Source organism: Nannospalax galili, unplaced genomic scaffold (genome assembly GCF_000622305.1).
Source record: "Nannospalax galili isolate Female #2095 unplaced genomic scaffold, S.galili_v1.0 scaffold363, whole genome shotgun sequence".
Taxonomy (NCBI): Eukaryota; Metazoa; Chordata; class Mammalia; order Rodentia; family Spalacidae; genus Nannospalax; species Nannospalax galili.
In genome coordinates this window covers 457,593-475,545 of record NW_008351176.1, presented here as the reverse complement: position 1 = coordinate 475,545, position 17,953 = coordinate 457,593, and the positions used below count along the sequence as shown (strand labels likewise).

Genomic DNA, 17,953 nt, shown 5'->3' with positions numbered 1-17,953 from the left:
TCTGCCTCCCAAGTGCTGGGATTAAAGGTGTGCGCCACCATGCCCGGCAATAAACAACTTTTAATAGTTAGTGAACAGTTTTACCATTGATACTCCTGCCTCAAGCACATCCCATCATCTTTGCTATCTCAGTGGTCCATCATCTACACTCCTCCACTAGCAATCTCCAAAAGTATGCATTTAAGAATTTTTTATTGTGTAATATTCATATGGTGGTAATGAATATTACAGTGAGCATAGCCTTATCAATTCCTTTGAGATATAATCAAGTATAATTGATAACCAAAGGATATTCTCATGTTAAGCCCTTCATGCACATTACTATATTGAGCTAAGCAGATTATTTTTCCATAAAAATATTTGATGGGCCCCATATTATAATCTGAGGTGTTTTTTGTTTTGGTTTGGTTTTTTTTGAGACAGTGTCTTCCTATTGCCCCAGTGGCCTGGAACTCTCTCTGTAGATCAGGCTGACCTCTAACTTACAAAGATCCACCTGCCTGTGCCTCCCAAGTGCTAAAATTAAAAGTGGGCACCACCATGCCCAGGTACGAGGTTTTTAAAATTTGGGGATACCTCTTAATTAGAAATAACAATACAAAACTACCACAGCTCAGTTTTTAATATAAACTAAGTTGTGCTAATACAGTTAAGTCGTATTAAAAAACAGATTTAGTATATACTTTAAAAAACAAACTGTTCAAGGGGCTTGAGAGATGGCTCAGTGGTTAAGAGCCCTGTCTACTCTTGTAGAGAACCCAGGATCAGTTCCCAGCACCCACATGGTGGCTAACAACCATGCAACTCAGTTCCAGGTGATCCAGTGCCCTCATTTGGCCTACATGCAGGCAAAACACTCACACACATGTGTTAAAAAATAATTAATTAACTAAAAAAACTGTTCAGGCTGGTGAGATGGCAAATCCACCTGCAGTCTTTGGTGCTTGGGATCTTACTGGCTCATTGATGGTGCTATAGATTTCTATAATCGGGAACTGCTGTCTCTCAGCTGATTTTTGTGTAGCCAGGCACCCAAAGCACCAGTTCTTGTGTACTGTTTTTATATCTACTTCTCCAAAAAAAGAGTTGTCTTAAAGGCCATCTTTCATAACTGCTCACTTCTCTTCCTCTAGCTTCTACCTGGAAAGATGTGGCTGTTTGGAGCTCCTTGCCCAGGAAAGTTGATGAAAATGGGGCCTATGGATGGAGACTACATGGAGCACGTGGGGAAGGGAAGAGGAAATGTTTCTTTTAATAAATCAACATTGTAAAAGTAGCCGCACTACTTGAGTTATCTGGTTAGAGGTTGTCACAGTTGAATAAGGTATGTCTCCCACAGGCTTATGCACTGAAGGCTTGGCCCATAGCTGGTGGCACTATTTTTAGAAGTAGTGGAAACTTTAGGAAGTGGGGCCTAGCTTGAGGAAGCAGGGTCTTGGGGACATGTTTTTGAAGGATTTTTGTCCCTAGGCCCTTCCCATCTCTTGATGCTTCCTGACTCCTACAAGGTGAGCAGCCTGTACGACACAGTCATGCTGTCAAAATTCTGCTTTACCACAGACCAAAGCCATAGATCCAGCCATAGACTGAAACCTTAGAAATTTTGAGTCAAGAATAAATCCTTCTTGCTTTAAATTGTTTCTCTCAGGTATTTGATCACTCAAGAAACTCAAAACAAGAAAAGCTAATTAATCCAGAGGCTGGTAATGATGAGGAACTAGAGTCAGAGAAGAGGATACAAGACATTTGTTGAGTAGTTTCTTTTTTTAATATTTTATTATTTTTATTTTATATGAATGAGTATATTGCCTCTGTGTATGTAAGTACACCCATGTCCTACAGTACCCTCAGAGGTCAGAAAAGGACATTGGATCCCCTGGAACTGGAGTTTCAGACAGTTGCTAGCTGCCATGTGGGTGTTAGGAACTGAACCTGGGTCCTCTGCAAGAGCAGCCAATGCTCTTAAATGCTGAGCCATCTCTCCAGCCACTGTTGAGTGGCTTCTAAGCAACAGGGACTGGATTAAATTCTCCACAAGCATTGTTTTTTCACTGTGTTTAGCATCACTGTTTCACAAGTAGAGACACTGAGTTCTGAGGGAATTAGGTAATTTTCTCTTCATGTCCTATATCAGATAAGTGTCAGGGCCTTTGGTATAATCTCATGACAAACTCCAAGGCCTAGGCATTATAGCATAGTGATTAAGGCGGTCAATCTCAAATTTCAGACCCAGACCCACCAGACAACTGTGTGCTGTTAACAATAGTCTTAGCCATTTTGTTTTAGTAGCCTCATCTGTATAATGGCAAATATCACATAGAGATACAAGTTAAAAGAAGTCTTGGTATAGTGCCAGATATAGAAAGTTCAGTTGGTCCTCTGTATCCCCAGATTCTGCATGTACAAATCAATCACAGTACATTGAAGAGATTTGATGCAGAAAATGTGTCTATAATGAGTATATATATATATATATATATATATATGTCATTATTCTCTAGCTAATATAGTATGGCAGCTATTTACACAGCATTTGTAACTTAATAGGCATTAGAAGTCATCTAGAGATTATTTAAATTCATAGGAAGATGCATGTAGGTGATACATTAATATTATGTTACCTTTAAACATTTCACTTTTTAAGATTTTGTGTCTATGTGTCTCTCTGTGTGTGTGTGTGTGTGTGTGTGTGTGTGTGTGCTTGTGTGTGAGGTACCTATGGAGGTTAGAGAGGGTGTCAGATCCCCTGGAGCTGGAGTTTTAGGTAGTTGTAAGGTGCCCAATATGGGTGCTAGAAATCAAATTCAGGTCCTCTGGAAGAGCAGCAAGCATTCTTAACCACTGAGTCGTCTCTCTACCCCTGTGTTATTTTATATAAGTGATTCGAGCATCTTCACATCTTCAGATTTTGCTATTCTTGAGCATTATCATGGTTGGCTTCAGTTGCCAATTTGACACACCTGGGAAGAAGGAACCTCAATTGGGGAATTTCCTCTATTGGCTTGGCCTGTGGGCATGTCTGTGGGTGGGGCCACCCCTGGGCAGATGGTCCTAGGTTGTATAAGAAAGCAAGCTGAGCACAGTCCAGGGGAACAAGCCAGTAAGCAGCATTCCTACAAGTCTCTGTTTCAGCTTCTGCCTCTAGGAACCTGGAGTTCCTGCCCCAGTTTCCCTCAAAGATTAATTCTGATCAGATATATAAGCCAAATAAACCCTTTCCTCCCCAAGTTGGTTTTGGTCAGAGTGTTTTATCATAGTAGTAGAAAACTAACTAGGACGGGAATCCTGGTACCGATCCTTCAGGGATACAAAGAGACAGCTGTATTTAATTAAATGTTAACTATGGGGCTGGAGAGATGGCTCTGAAGAGCACTGACTACTCCTGCAGAGGATCTGGGTTCCATTCCCAGCACCCACATGATGCTAACAACCATCCATAACTCCAGTTCCAGGGTATCTGACACCCTCTTCTGACCTCCATGGGCATTGCATGACACAGGTACACTTACATGCATGCAATACACTCATTCACATAAAATAAAAATAATAAAATACTCAAAAATAAGTGTTAACTATATATTATTAATATTACTCAATAGGTGGGCTCATGACCCTTAGTCTTAATTTTGTAAGACTCTAGAACAGAACCAAAAGCCAATCCTTCTTCCAACCCTCTCCTAATTCAGGGTTTAATCTGGATGCTGAAAGTCAGCCCCTCTTTTTAACTTTTCCCATTATAAAATATGGAAGGCAAAAATGTTTTATGAAGTTGGTGTTCTTAGACTCCAGACTTAAGCCCTGAGCCAGCATAAGCTGCAGGCTCATCACTTTGCTACTAATGTGGCCTTTGAAAACTATTTAAACTCTCTGCCATCATTTCATTAACTGTAAAGAAGAAAAATATAATATCTACCTCATTTGGATGTTATACTGCTTAATTTTTGTTAACTTGTGTATTAGCCACTTTTCTGTTGCTGTGATAGAAACATTGACCCAAGCAATTTATAGAAGGAAGAGTTTATTTGAGCTTATGGTTCCAGGAGAATTACAGTCTGTCATGGAAGGGAAGCATGGTGGCTGGAGGTGACTGGAGCAGGAGCAGCAGAAGCTAAGCTCTCACATCATCATGCAGGCACAGGAAGAAAGAGAGCAACTGGAGATCCGGCAAGACTTAAGAACTCTCTAAGTCCACCCCCAGTGATGTGCTTCCTCCAGGATAGCCACACCTTCTAAAACCTCTCAAAACAGCGCCACCATCTGGGAACAAAATGTCCAAACATTTGGGAGCCTATGGGGGACATTTTCATTTGAACCACCACATTCCACCCCCTAGCCCCCATAGGCTCATGACCATATAAAATGCAAAATGCATTTAGTTCAACTTTAAAAGTCCCCGTAGTTATTGTTAGTCTCAATACTATTCAAAAGTCCACAGTCCAAGGTGGACTCAGGTAAATATCTTAACTGTCAGCATCTATAAAATCAAAAGACAAACCACAGCAGAGGTATAAAAAGACTGTGTGAAGAGTCTAGGTTGAGTGTGGTTCATTGTAGATAGCAGCATCCACATAAAGTGTTACTTGAGACTGAATGACCCAGGTATTGGAAAGTATACTAATGCCAATTTGTTGGGTTGTGATGGAATATATCCTTGTGAATGGCAATGTGAGTGTCAGTTTCCTTCAGGGAAATGAACATTCCTATTCTGTGGGGAACACCAACTGAAAGACAAAAACTTATAGCGTTTCCAGGGAGGTCATTGAAGACCTCTTGTGTTGGCTTGAGTTAGATGTCAGCAGCCCCTAAACTCACCTTCCACCCTAACCTCCTTCTAGCATAGTATTTGAAAATGTCTTTTAAAAATATTTTATTATTTTTATTTTATGTGTATAAGTGTATTGCCTGCATGTATGTAAGTGTACCCGTGTTGTGCAATGTTCGAGGAGGTCAGAAGAGGGTGCTGGATCCCCCTGGAACTGGAGTTAATGAACAGTTGTTAGTCGCCATGTGGGTGCTGTGAGTCCAACCTAGGTGCTCTGCAAAAGCAGCCTGTGTTCTTAACTGCTGGGCCATCTCTCCAGCCCCTGAACATGTCTTAAGTACCACTTCAAATATTCTTTGTCTTAAACAATTAGAACCATTATTATAGAAACCAGTTTATTCTAGGCATTTACTGACTTAGCACAAATGCAAGTTGTCAGAGTCTTGCATTGGGTATGTACTTCTGTATTACACACACGCCACTTTTGCCTTATGATTTCGTCTACAAAACGGGGGGCTTCTCTAGGAATTACTGTACAATGATATATGCTGAACCAGAGAACTAATGTTTGGTGGGGTGATGACTGACAAGAGAAATTGAAAACCAGCAGATAAAACTAGGGAGATGGTTTGGCAGGGAAAGCATGAGGACCAGGGTTCAGATCCCCAGAACCCACATAAAAGTTGGGTGGGTATGGAAACCCACCCATAACCCCAGAATGCAGGAGGCAGAGATACAGAATCCCAGGAGCAAGCTGCCTAGCCAGGCTGGCTGATACCCAGACTAGCTTTGGGTTCAGTGAGAGATCCTACCTAAGTATATAAGGTGCAAAGCAATCGAGGAAATAACATATGGTCAATATTGAACCTCCACACAAATGTACATACTTGTTCACTTGCACACATACACCAGCACCACACACAAGTGAACATGCATACTCACAATACACACATACATGTACAAAAAAAAGCTGGGAGATAGGTGCTTCCCCCCCTCCATTTCTTTATTTTTTTATTTTTGGTCTTTTTGAGACCCGGTCTCCCTGTAGCCCCAGCTGGCCTGGACCTCCTATGTCGACCAGGCTGGCCTTGAACTCGCAGAGATCTGCCTGCCTCTGCCTCCTGAGTGCTAGGATTAAAGGCGAGCACCACAGCATCACGCCTCCCTCCGTTTCTAAAAAGGGATTCTGAGACCATTCCATGAAATTTCTCAGAAACTTCTAAGAATCAATCACCCCTTGCAGTGGCTAACTCAAGAGCTTATATTAGGACTGATTCTTCTTCCTTCCCTGTTCATATATATCTATATATAGATAGAGAGAGAATAAGCAATAATATATAAGCATAATGGTATGTAAATACAAACAAAAACATTTCCCCAAAGAAGCCCAAAGTTTTCAGAAAACTATCTCTACTTAAGCACACCCCTAATTTTCATTGTTGCACATAACATGTATTTTATCACCAGGATACAACACATACATTCAGATGGCACCAAGGTTTTCCCTGCAAGCCAGAAGTAAGGGTTTATATTATATTTATTTATCAAACTCAAAGATCCTAGAGAGAACAGATTTCCAGTCTGATCAACGGTGAATGCTCATCCTCTAACTCTTGGATGCTTGAAAATTGGTCACAGCTCTTGAAATAGCAATTTTATTTTCCAGATTGGTGCCTTTAAGGTTTCAGAAAATCTTGAGGTGTTTAATTCCACCAGATCACCTGTAGGGATTATATTTGACATAGCTCAGTTTAAACTCCAAAATAGATAAATTACACTTCCGTGCCTTATGAACCACAGAAATGGCACCTAAAAGGGGGAGAAAAAAGGAATGAAAAATGCTGCCCGCTGTCACCGAAGTACTGGAAAATTGCCCCATATTCTATTGGCAAGAGTTTAATAAACACAGAGACGGTATAGAAATAAGGACTTCTGGGTCATGTAGCTTTTATTCGGACTATTTTTGTGCCTGAGATAAAAATCACGAACTCCAATGGGATTTTAAGAAGAGAAGGGTATCACAGAACTAGCAGTTTCTATCATTCCGTCTACAAGGGCTCTCTTCAACTCCCGCCAGAATCTGTAACAAAGCAATGTCAGCCCTGCCCAGCAGCAACTTTCTGAGAGCATACACAGAATGTGGACGGTGAAAAGTTTCGAAGTTTATTTCTGACAGCATTTATGGAATACCACCAGGCAGAGGGTCACCAGAGTCACAGGTGCTAGAATGAAACCTGTGGTCCAAAAAAAGGCTTTCCAGGACTGGAGCGCACTGAACCGCTCCGCCCCGCAGCGGCGCTCCGGAAGTACTTCCCTGAGCTTTTACGCAGGAAAATGGCGGCTGTTCAAGTTGCCGGCTCGCTGCCTTGTGGGCAGCCACGGGAGACGCCGCGAGAGCCACCGCCTGAGCAGGACGATGGGTTCTGCCGCTTGTCCGCCAGGCTCCGCGCGCTGCGGCCGGATGACAGCAGTTCCTCCCGCGCCGAGATTCACCTGCTCTTCGACCAGCTCATCTCCGAGAACTACGGCGAGGGCAGCGGCGTGGCTCCCCAGGTAGGCGACGCGCCTCACCCTGCGGGAGTCCGGCCGGTTCTTCCGCCTGCCTCTCCGGGTGGACACCCGCTCCCGGGATCACCTAGTTCCAGGCTGGCTCGCCCTCTCAGTCCAGCACCCTTCCGAACACCACCGATGGCTCCTGCTGAAACATTTCAGCTGCGGTTTCCAGCGGTCTAGGAGACCGCCTTCGCGGCTCCACATTCCAAACAATAGTGCATCCAAAACAGTAGTGTAGATAAAATTCCTTACTACGGAATGAGTACTGTGAAGGGTTCCAGGAATCTTGGAAGGTGGATATTGCCATTAGTTCGTTTTTGCTGATGAAAACATTGAAGCTCATAAAATCTTAGTATCATGTTTTGGCAGATGACAGAGCTAGGTATAATTGGAGCCTGAGTTTGCCATAAAGTTCCTGTATTTTCTGTTTTTATGCACGCAAATTTCTCTTTTGACTCCACTTGAGAAGTTATTTCTGCCGTCGATAATCTTACTCATACACATCGGGCCTCAAATATTACGAATTCCCTTGTACGCATTGGGCACAATCCACTGATTCTTTTGTCCTGGAGCCTGTCAGATTCAGATTCTTCAGTCTGGCTCAGGGATGATTCTCAGTCCCTACCCCCTCCTCTCTATTCCCACTGGCTTTGCTTTAGCCAAACTAACTCTTGCCTGGACTATTTCACTGGACTGAACTTTCTCCAGTCCAGCCCCTCTCCAAACCTCATTCTTTGCTGCCTGAATGTTCTATTTGGTTTAAAAAAAAAAAAAATCTATAAAAGGAAAAAATCTGATTAGAGATATTCAGTGCATTTAGTAAATGACTGAAGTAAATTATATTAATATCCGGGCATGGTGGTGCATGCCTTTAATCCTAGCTCTTGGGAGGCAGAAGCAGGCAGATGTCTGTGAGTTCAAGGTCAGCCTGGGCTACATAGTGAGCTCCAGGCCAGCTTACAAGGAGACCCTGTCTCAAACAAACAAACAAACAAACAAAACCAAAAAAAAAAGAAATTGTATTAATAGAACAGTTCATACCATATGACACCAATATGGGGCTCAAGGAAGGAGGAGGATTTAAAAATAAGTGTATATTTATTTATTTTAATTTATTTACCTTAATTTTATGTGTGAGTTTTGACTGCATATATGTAAGTGCACCAGTATTATGCAATACCTACAGAGGTCAGAAAAGGATGTTGGACCCCCTGGAACTGGAGTGACAGGTGGTGGTTAGTTGCCATGTGGCTGCTGGGAATCGAACCTGGGTCTTCTGCAAGGGCAGTCAGTGCGCTCAACTGTTGAGCCGTCTCTCCAGCCGCCATAAGTGTATATTTAAATATGAGAAAAAAAAAGATTGAGAAGAGCTCACAATCAATAATAAGGTGCTTCACAAAGGAGATTTAGACAGAAATTAGGGGGACTTTTGATTTTTTTTTTGTATACTTTGATATTTTTTGCAACAAAATATGTGCCTTTTCAATTTTCTCTGCTGTCACTCCTCCTTTTGCATCCTGGGTGCAGCCGGTTAGAACTTGCTATGTTCCAAACACCAGAGGGTGATTCACAGTCCAAGGCTTTGCACACTACATTCCTATTACTTGCAGTGTTTTTACATAACTTTGTGTGTGTGTGTGTGTGTGTGTGTGTGTGTGTGTGTGTGTGTGTGTGTTTGAACCAGGGTCTCCCTGTAGCCCCAGCTGGCCTGGACTTTGCTATTTAGACCAGGCTGGCCTCTAGCTCACAGAGACTGCTTTTGCCTTTTTGCTGGGACTAAAGGCATGTGCTGCCACGCCCTGCTTAGTTCTTAATTTACTTTAAATATTTGCATTTCTGTCTTTCAGTAGATTCACTGTAGTTCAGGAAAATGTTTATTTCACCTTTGGAGCCCAAGGAGCTAGCCTACTACCTGGGACATAGTAGGTACTCAGAGCCTTTTTATTCAGCAAACATCAATGGATGGTGTGATTTGTAGATATGATCCTCCTCCTCCTCCTTCTCCTCCTCCTCCTCCCTCTCCCCCCCCCCCATGTGCTTTTGTTTGCTGAAAGCCTTTCTTTGGTGATTTAATAGTACTATGTGGTAGGAATTCCTTCCTTTATTTTACTACCTCCTATTTTTATGCTGTTATTTCATCCCCAACCCTATTTTCTGCCTCAACTTTCACTCAAAAGTCTTTCCTCATTCTTGAGAGTGGGCATTCATTATAATTTCCCATTTGACTATGTTTAGGGTGTTAATACTTGACTAACAGGTGTATTAACCTTTTCTTTGTCCCTTTTTTTAATAGGATGTCAGTGCTCTTCTTGTCCAAGCTTGCCAACTGGTGCCTCTTAATCAGAATCATCTTGTCAGCAAAGTATCTCAGCTGATCCACCATTTACTTAACAGACTACAGGTAATCATGTATGTAACTTTGGGATTCAGATGATGAACTTGAGGATAAGTAAATGCTTTTGAAATACTACATCTGGTGTAGCTATGGTAGGCTGATCTTCTTGTTGTGGGGTTTGGTTTGGTTTGTTTTGTCTCAAAACCAAGGTTGATCTTGAACCTAGTGTATAGCCAAAGATGACCTGAACTTCTGATCCTTCTGCCTTCACCTCCTGAGTGCTGGGGTTATAGGTGTCCACTGTCATGCCCACTCAGTAGTGTGATCTTCTGAGATGCTAGGAAAAGCAAAATGTCCCGGGCTAGGGATGTAGCCAATGGTAGAGCCTTTGCCTAACATGCGTGAGGCCTTGGGTTTGATCACTAGCACCAGTACTACCCCAAAAAAGCAATGCTTAAGAATATATCATTAAACCAAATATAACTCTGGCCAAATATATATTCTGAGCAAATTTGTGTATAAGAAATATTCCTTTCTCTTTGACTCAATAAACCAGTATCATTTGTGCTATCTTACTTTTTTTTTTTTTTTCATGGAAACATGAAAACAAGATGGCCAAGATAATCTCAGAATAAATTTAAATGATCCCCTATTTCTTTCTTGCCAACATTTCCCTGTTTTCCCCAAAACTATCATTTTTGTGATCTACATAAACCCTAAGTAGATGGGGGACAAAGGGAGCCCAGTATAAAAAAAAAAAAATCTCATACTTATATTAAGGTCTGTTCTGCAGTTCTCCATCTGTGAAACTTTTTCCAACTTATGAAGTGAATCCATGAGTAAGTGACTGTAGTTAAAACTGCAAAGCATCCCAGTCAGCTTTATGTCACGAGGATCCTTTGGACTATAAGAGAGATGGGCATCCAAGTAAAACCAGAGCTCTGTCTTCAGGGAATATGGATGCTGATTTGTAACCAGCTATGTCTATTACATGAGATAAGGCTGTTTTCAAGTTTAGAATATCATAAGGTGATGTGGGTGGCTTCCGAATGTTTACTATTCTCACGTTTTTTATCTTTGTGTCACTAGCAGTTGGAAAACTTCCTGTTGCCTGTGGCACCTTCAGCCCATAGTCAACATCCTAGCATTTGATGACTCTTGATCTCAGATGTCCATAAATTAATATTTAGGTTAGCCTTAATCTTTCCAAGAAGACTATAAATTCTGTGGGGTCGGGTCTATGTCATCTCTCTTGATGAATTCCTCACATCAGAGTAGATATATAGCTATTTAGCAGATAAGTTTATTTGGTGTGTAGTAGTTGAATAATTACTGTAAGTCAGTTTTATTGAATTAAGACATTTCAGTGGATTGAGTCTTATATCTGTATTTACAGCTGCCAGTTTCTGGTTAGCTCCGGGAAAAGTGACAAGAATTTTGCCAGGTTTGCTTTGAGTCGAGGGATTAAAGGGGAAGAAGTGACCGAGACCCTGAGACAGGGAGGTCTCCCTCTATCTTGATCAAACTTTCCAACCTTTAGAGCCAGTACTTTTGACAGGAAAAAAGATAGATATGCACTCCTTACAGTGTGATTCAGATGAGCTATGTGTCTATAGAAGGATGAGAATGTTTTTTAAAGTTAAATCAACTATTTTTTTCCTGTTCTGGTAGGTGGTTGTTGATGAACAGAACTTGGATTTCCTGTTGACTTACACAACTTCGGCAATTCAGCAGTGTAGCTCTTGGACACACGTGGACATTCTTCAAGCCCTGGCAGCTCTGGTTTACTGCAATGGCTCAAAATGTCAAAAGGTATTCAGAACTGTTCTGTCTTTCCTTTGAAAGATCAAGAGTATAGACTCTAGAGCCCCCGTACCTGTGTTCAGATATCCATCCTGCCACCAATTGGATGAGTATCCAGAGCAGTCTTACTGAACTCCTCTGAGCTTTGTTTCTTCCTGTGTAAAATAGTTGCTCTGAGGATGAAATGAGACAGTGCTTGGCGTTCTGTACCTGTTGGCCATTGTTATTGCCACCTGTCATCAGTGAGTCAAGACTAAAGAGCTTCAGCTGCTACCCAGCAATGATGCTGATTTTTGGCATGGGTTTGGATACTCATCTGAAGGATTTAGCTAATGGGTAATCTTTTGATACATAACTGCTCTTCAGTTAAGACAGTATTATTTGGGGCTGGAGAAATGGCTTAGGATTTAAGAGTGCTCTTGCAGAGGCCTTGGGTTCAGGTCCCAGCATCCACATGGTGGCTAACAGCCATCTGTAATTCTGGTTACAGGGGGATCCGACACCCTCTTCTGACTTCCATGGACACTGCATGACACAGGTGCACTTGTGTACATGCAGGCAATCAATACACACACACACATACAATAAAAATAATAAATATTTTTAAAAAGAAAGTATTCTCTAATAAGTACTATTTTTCCTCGAAGCTTTTCTTAGATCACATTGCTGTTATTTTGTTTCAGTATCTTCCAGACTTGCTGGGCAAGAGCGGCCTCTTAATGAAGTTCAGTGACTTATCTCGCTCTGATCCTGAAGTCAGGAGGGCTGCAGTGCAGTGTATGGTAAACTTGTGTCTCAGGTATGTAGATCCAGTCCGGTTCCCCAATAGTAGAAGACAGGACCTCTTTGGGGCCTTTTGTAGGTTATTCTGTCTGTCTGAAGTCAGAGCCAACTCAGAAAAATAGCCTAGTTTAAGTTACTCATGGTGTCATTATCCGTGATCCAGCACTCAGAAGGCCAAGGCAAGAGGATCATTAGTTTGAGGCTGGCCAACTTAGTAAATTCCAGACCATCCTGGGCTGCATAGTGAGACTATGTCTTAAAAAACAGGGAAGGAACTTATTTTATATTTCCTATGCCATCCAATAAGCCTGTCTTATGTTTTTAATTAAAGAAAGCTTATCAAGAAAGGAAGTGAAAAATACATGGCTAAAAAAGCTATGTGTGTATATGTGTGTAACATGTCAGGGTTTTGTTTTCCGTTGGCAAAAGTTTTATCCATATTAAGGCTTTTAGAAAGTCATATTCATATGAATTTATACTCTTGTGAGGTTTTTCTATTCTTTTTTAAGAAAGTAGAGACAGTCTGTAACTTGAGGTAGGAAATGGACAGTACAAACTTGGACTCGTCTCTTTATAGCACCATGTGGTCTGGTGGCCAGGCATGCAGATTCGGTCATGCAGCGTTAATCTGCGTTATTTCCCTCCTAGAACTGAGAGGCAGAACTAAAAATGTTCTTTCTTTCTCCCACTTCTTCCACTGTACTTCTGTAATGTTTTCCTAGCGAAATTGTTCTTCCTGCTTCATATGTGTTCAAGCCTGTGCCTGGCCAGCAGCAGGCGCTAATTAGCCAAAGTGCACAGTTTTATAGTACAGTAGTGTTCAAGGGTGCATTCCAAATCTTATTAGTCTGTGTTGCTGTTGTTAATACTTACTCTTTTTAGACACCATTTCAAAGGAGACTGACTGCTTGAATCGTTTCCATTGCTTGTGTTTTAGTGTGCCTGGACAGCCGTATTTGGAGGAATCCTACCAAAATGTGTGCTTCCAAGCTTTCTTGACCATTTTGCAGTCTCCAAAATCATCTAATATGGATGATGTAACATTTTGCATGGTAGGTGGGACTACCTATTGTACAAATGTACAGGTGCGTCTAGAAGCAGAAGCAGAAAGAGGCTATCACAGGCATCTGGCTGCTGTTTCAGTTTGGTATGGATGTGCATACATGTGTGCCTGGACTGGAGATGAGCCACAGCACTGAAGTCACACCTTTGGATTCAAACATGAGAAGCCTCTTTAGTTTATTTTGGTTTGTTCTGAGTTTCATTTTGCCATTCTGGGTTAAAAAAAAAAAAAAATCAAAATATGAAAAAAATACATAGTTTTTCCTCCTGGGTCTGAAAGTAATACAATGTTCATGACTGATTTTAGGGTGAAAAGGAAGAAAGTAGATTTCAATAATGTCTGCATTATTTTATTTCCTTTTAAAAATCTGGCATAAATATAAAGATTTATGAGTCTGTTTTAAATTCAGAATGACATATATTTTAAGCATTACAGATCCAAGATAGCAGAAGTTCCTTTTAGTACCCTGCTCAGATGTGACAACCGGGATAATTCATTCTGTGGGCCTTCAGATTTCTGAATGAGCATGTTTATTATTTTATTTCATTTATTTTATTTTTTAATGATTTACTTATTTTTATTTGTACAAGTATTTGGATTGTCGGTATGTTTACTGGTATGTGTGTAGTGCCTGTGAAGACCAGAGGATGACAGAGCCACCATGTGGGTGCTGGGAGTCAAACCCTGGTCCTCTGGAAGAACAGCAAGGGCTCCTATCCCCTGAGCCACCTCTCCAGCCCCACTTTTATCATTTTAAATGGAATTATATTTAACATACTGTTTTACACCTTTTTAAAAAAGTCTTAATGTCTCTTAGATATCTTTTCAATACATATTAATAAATGTGATGCTTTCTAATGGCTACAGATGGACTACTTTGGTTAGATTATTTAACTTCTTGGAGCCTCCATGTTCCACTTTGAAATAGGACCAATATAGCTGTATTGTAGGGTTCTTAGGAGATATATATGAAATAAAACATTTAAAGTGCTGCAAAAGTACATATTATTAACACTGTTGTTGACTTTCACATTAATTTCTTACATAATTGTAATCAAAATTAATTAAAATTTTTTTCCAATATTTCAAACAAAACTGTGGTTCATATCATTCCCTGTGGGGAATATTTCTGGGGGACAGTTTACTAAGTTAAGAAATCAGTCTTGCCTCCATGGACCACGTTTTATCATTCAGCATCTGTTCCCACATCTGCCTTTGCCTTTAAGAGCTGCTGAAGGTGCTTTGCTGCAGAGCTTTCCCACTTCTGATCTCTGCTCCAGTTTTCATTCTCACAACATTTCTCCCAGTCTCACCCTCTCCTCCCCGCGCTCCTTGCTCACCATTTATACATGCTGGTTTTAGGCGTGTATCTTAAGATCACTCAATAAGATTATTCTTAGGACTGGAGAGATGGCTCAGTGTTTAAGAGCACTTGCTGCTCTTGCAGAGAACCAGAGTTCAGTTCCCAGCACTGATATGGTGACTCACAACCCTTGCAACTCTAGTTCCAGGGCATCTGGCTTCCTCTTCTGATTTTTGAGGGCACCCCACTTACTTGCACATACAAACACACAGATACACATGAACACATAAATAAATAAGAAAAGACTGAAAAATAACAAACCCAGTGCTGGGTATGGTGGCTCACACTTTGAATCCTAGCACTCAGGAGGCAGAGGTAGGCGGATTGCTGAACTAAAGCGCCAGCATGGTTTACACAGTGAGTTCTAGGTGGGCTGGGGCTATGGGAAACCCTGTCAAAAAAAAAAGTACTCTTCTAGAAAGTGACCCAGAGTATTCATCAGGTCTGTTCCCTGCATCTTCATCTCTACTTTGTGTGTTTCAAGTTTTTCATCATCTGGAAGACTTTTTCTCTTCTATCGGAAGTGCTGCTAAGAAGTTGGTCCCTAGACAACCACATCTTATTCTGTCTTCTAATGTGGATCTCTTTCCCCGTAGTTGTTACAGAATGCATTGAAAGGCATACAGTCACTTCTAAATGGTGGGAAGATGAAACTGACACAGACTGAGCAACTTGGAGCCCTTCTAGCTGTGTTAAAGGTAAGGCAAGTCGTCATCATCATCATCATCAGTGTTCCCTATTTTAAACCCCAGATGTAAGAACCATTTTATATTACCCTTCTGTGGCTAATTCTAAGGTATTAAAAGTTCTATAAATTTTCAAGATCAGAATAAAATATTATATAAAATTAAGCACAGAGAACAACCACAATCAAATATATCAAAAAAATTTAAATTATTTTTGAATCTCAGGAAAGAATCGATTATGAGATATGCTGTGTAGATATTTAATTACAGATGATCTTGAACCTGCCTTCCCTTGTTTGTGCTTGAAAGAAGAGTAGCAGACAGGTTGATCAAGTTGTGTGTCAGCAACTGCCATTGTTAGCTCTGGGTCTGCCACACAGTGGGGAAATTGGGTCACCTCTCTGAGACTCTGCACTGTTCAGTTCAACCAGGAAAGACTCAGGGGCTCCACATTCCCCGCAAGTCAATGCCAGGTGTGAAAATACAACTTCATGACCTAATTTTTTAAATTGATTCTTTGTGTGTGTGTGTGTGTGTGTGTGTGTGTGTGTATTTCATACAGAACATCCCAAACAATCTTACTCATCTTTTTACCCGCATCCCAAATGGTACCCTCCCATAGCCTCCCACCCCCACTGGAGCCCGTACACTCTGTCATCCCTGTTACTGCCCACTGTGTTGTCACTGCCCCCAGCCTTTCCCCAGTGCAAGTCCATCCGCTGAGTCTAGTCAGCCTGAATCCCTAGAGTCCCTTGTTTTAGGAAGACAGCTCTTCCTTATCTAGCAACAATCAGTTGCCAATATTCCTTTAGATAAGATTGGGGTTTGCTGTTCGTTTTCCCAGTTCTATGCTGGGCTACTGTCTGGAAGTCTCTTGGGGCACCCTGGCCAACAACTCAGAGGAAGGTATCTCCTGTCTGGCATTGTTTCTTGTTATGTAGCCTTTAGTCACATGGACTTGTAAGGAAATATACTGATCACTTTAATCATTGGCTATACTTTCCTTTTGGGTGTTTAAGACCATATGGTTGGACCAAATAAACCAATTTATTTTTACTCTTAAGGTCATTTGAGGATCTGTTCCTCAGGGGTCACATGGGCTTGGGAGGAGCCCCTGGCTCCTTTCTTTTACCAGTTCCATCTATGTGAAGATAAGCATGACCTAAATTTTAACTCCTTTCCTGTGCCATTTCTCTTAATCCCTAATTAAATACAGACAGATACATGTAGAAGTAAATAACTAATTTAGTTTAATTTAGTTTAAACAATTCAGAATAGATAAATTAACTGGGCTAAGTGATTTGATAAACACAAATAATAGATATACTAAAATCAAACCTAATCTGATATAGCCAACTAAGATCCAGCTGACATCTAATTAAATCTGATTACGCTCTTCTTCCATCCCAGTACTAACCAAGGCCCAACCCTACTTAGGTCCCCAAATCAGATGAGATCGAGCACAGTCAATGTGGAATGAATGATCATGGTCAAGATTAAACTCTTAAGTCCGAACCTTGTAACGTGTCTACTTCCTGTCTTGTTTTTATTCTTCATTAGTTTCTAAACATCAGTCTGTATTTTTACCCAGAACATGCTAATTCTTTTTTATGATTTATGTGGTATGTGTTTTTCCTCACTTCTCACTGTTAGAAAACTATGTTTCATGGACTTCCTGGACTAAACATAGAGATGCCTGCAGTGCTATACCCAACTCCACTTCCTCAGTATGATGGACGATCACCTGTCAAGCCACACCAGCCAGAACCCAGTGCTGCTCGGCCATCTGTGGTACATTAATGTCCATTTAGACTTAAGCTGTGAATTGCTTAAGTAGCTTGCTATGATGCTGTGTGTGTTTTCTATGGTTTGTGTCACTGTTGCCTCAAAAGTCCACTTAGAATTTGTTTTTGACTTAGTGTATCTGGTATAGGAAATTTAAATTTCTCAGACTGCTGAAGATACCCCTTAAAATGAAAGCACCTGTGCTTCTGAGAGGTCTAGACAGTGGAACAGCTGCAAGAATAAGCCTTTACGTCCAAAGCCGAGTATCCACATTCCTGGACATCCCAAGACCAAGAAGAATCAATAAGCTTTTTCTATAGAGTATTGACTGGTAAATATTTTAGGTCTCTGCCACAGCCACCATAGTGCATAAGCTGCCAGGGATTCACTGTGGAAGTGAGTGGGCATGGCTGTGTTCCCATGAAGCTTTATTTATAGAAGCAGGCTATGGGTTGAACTGCATTTGGCATTTGGGCCATAATTTGGCAGCTTTTCTCTAGGGCCATCAAAGCCCACCTGCCTCTCGGTTCACCGTCTCCATGCCCTTACATCCACTACACTTCCCAGCCTTTCTCAACAGCTGTCTTTGTTGGTTCCCATCTGAAAACCTGGAGCATACAGGTATGTGACTAAGGTTTTAGATCCAGAAATGTAGTATCTAATGAAAATAATGCATAAAATTAGAAATTCTTTTTTTTTTAACTTTTACAAAAACTTTATTGAGAATTTCATGCATGTATATAAGGTGTTTTGATCAAATCCATGCCCACTCCCTCCCCTCCAACATTCCCCCCTCTGAAGAGGTAACCCTAAAATCTTT

General features: G+C 41.1%; 2 protein-coding genes across 2 annotated transcripts in view; both read left to right on the top strand.

Annotated features, from left to right (window-relative positions):
- The window catches only part of LOC103746040 (protein Wfdc21), a 4,618-nt gene extending 3,388 nt beyond the window's left edge, over positions 1–1,230 (top strand). The window contains exon 3 of the mRNA XM_008848116.2: positions 1,134–1,230. The gene's annotated coding sequence lies outside the window, so the exon portion shown is untranslated. The remainder of the gene's footprint in view (positions 1–1,133) is intronic.
- Positions 1,231–6,702: 5,472 nt separating this feature from the next.
- The window catches only part of Heatr6 (HEAT repeat containing 6), a 32,837-nt gene continuing 21,586 nt past the window's right edge, over positions 6,703–17,953 (top strand). Inside the window, exons 1-7 of the mRNA XM_008848114.3 lie at positions 6,703–7,315; positions 9,609–9,716; positions 11,322–11,462; positions 12,137–12,252; positions 13,174–13,288; positions 15,259–15,360; positions 17,002–17,139. Of these exons, the coding sequence (XP_008846336.1) occupies positions 7,097–7,315; positions 9,609–9,716; positions 11,322–11,462; positions 12,137–12,252; positions 13,174–13,288; positions 15,259–15,360; positions 17,002–17,139 (939 nt within the window). The 5' untranslated portion in view covers positions 6,703–7,096. The remainder of the gene's footprint in view (positions 7,316–9,608; positions 9,717–11,321; positions 11,463–12,136; positions 12,253–13,173; positions 13,289–15,258; positions 15,361–17,001; positions 17,140–17,953) is intronic.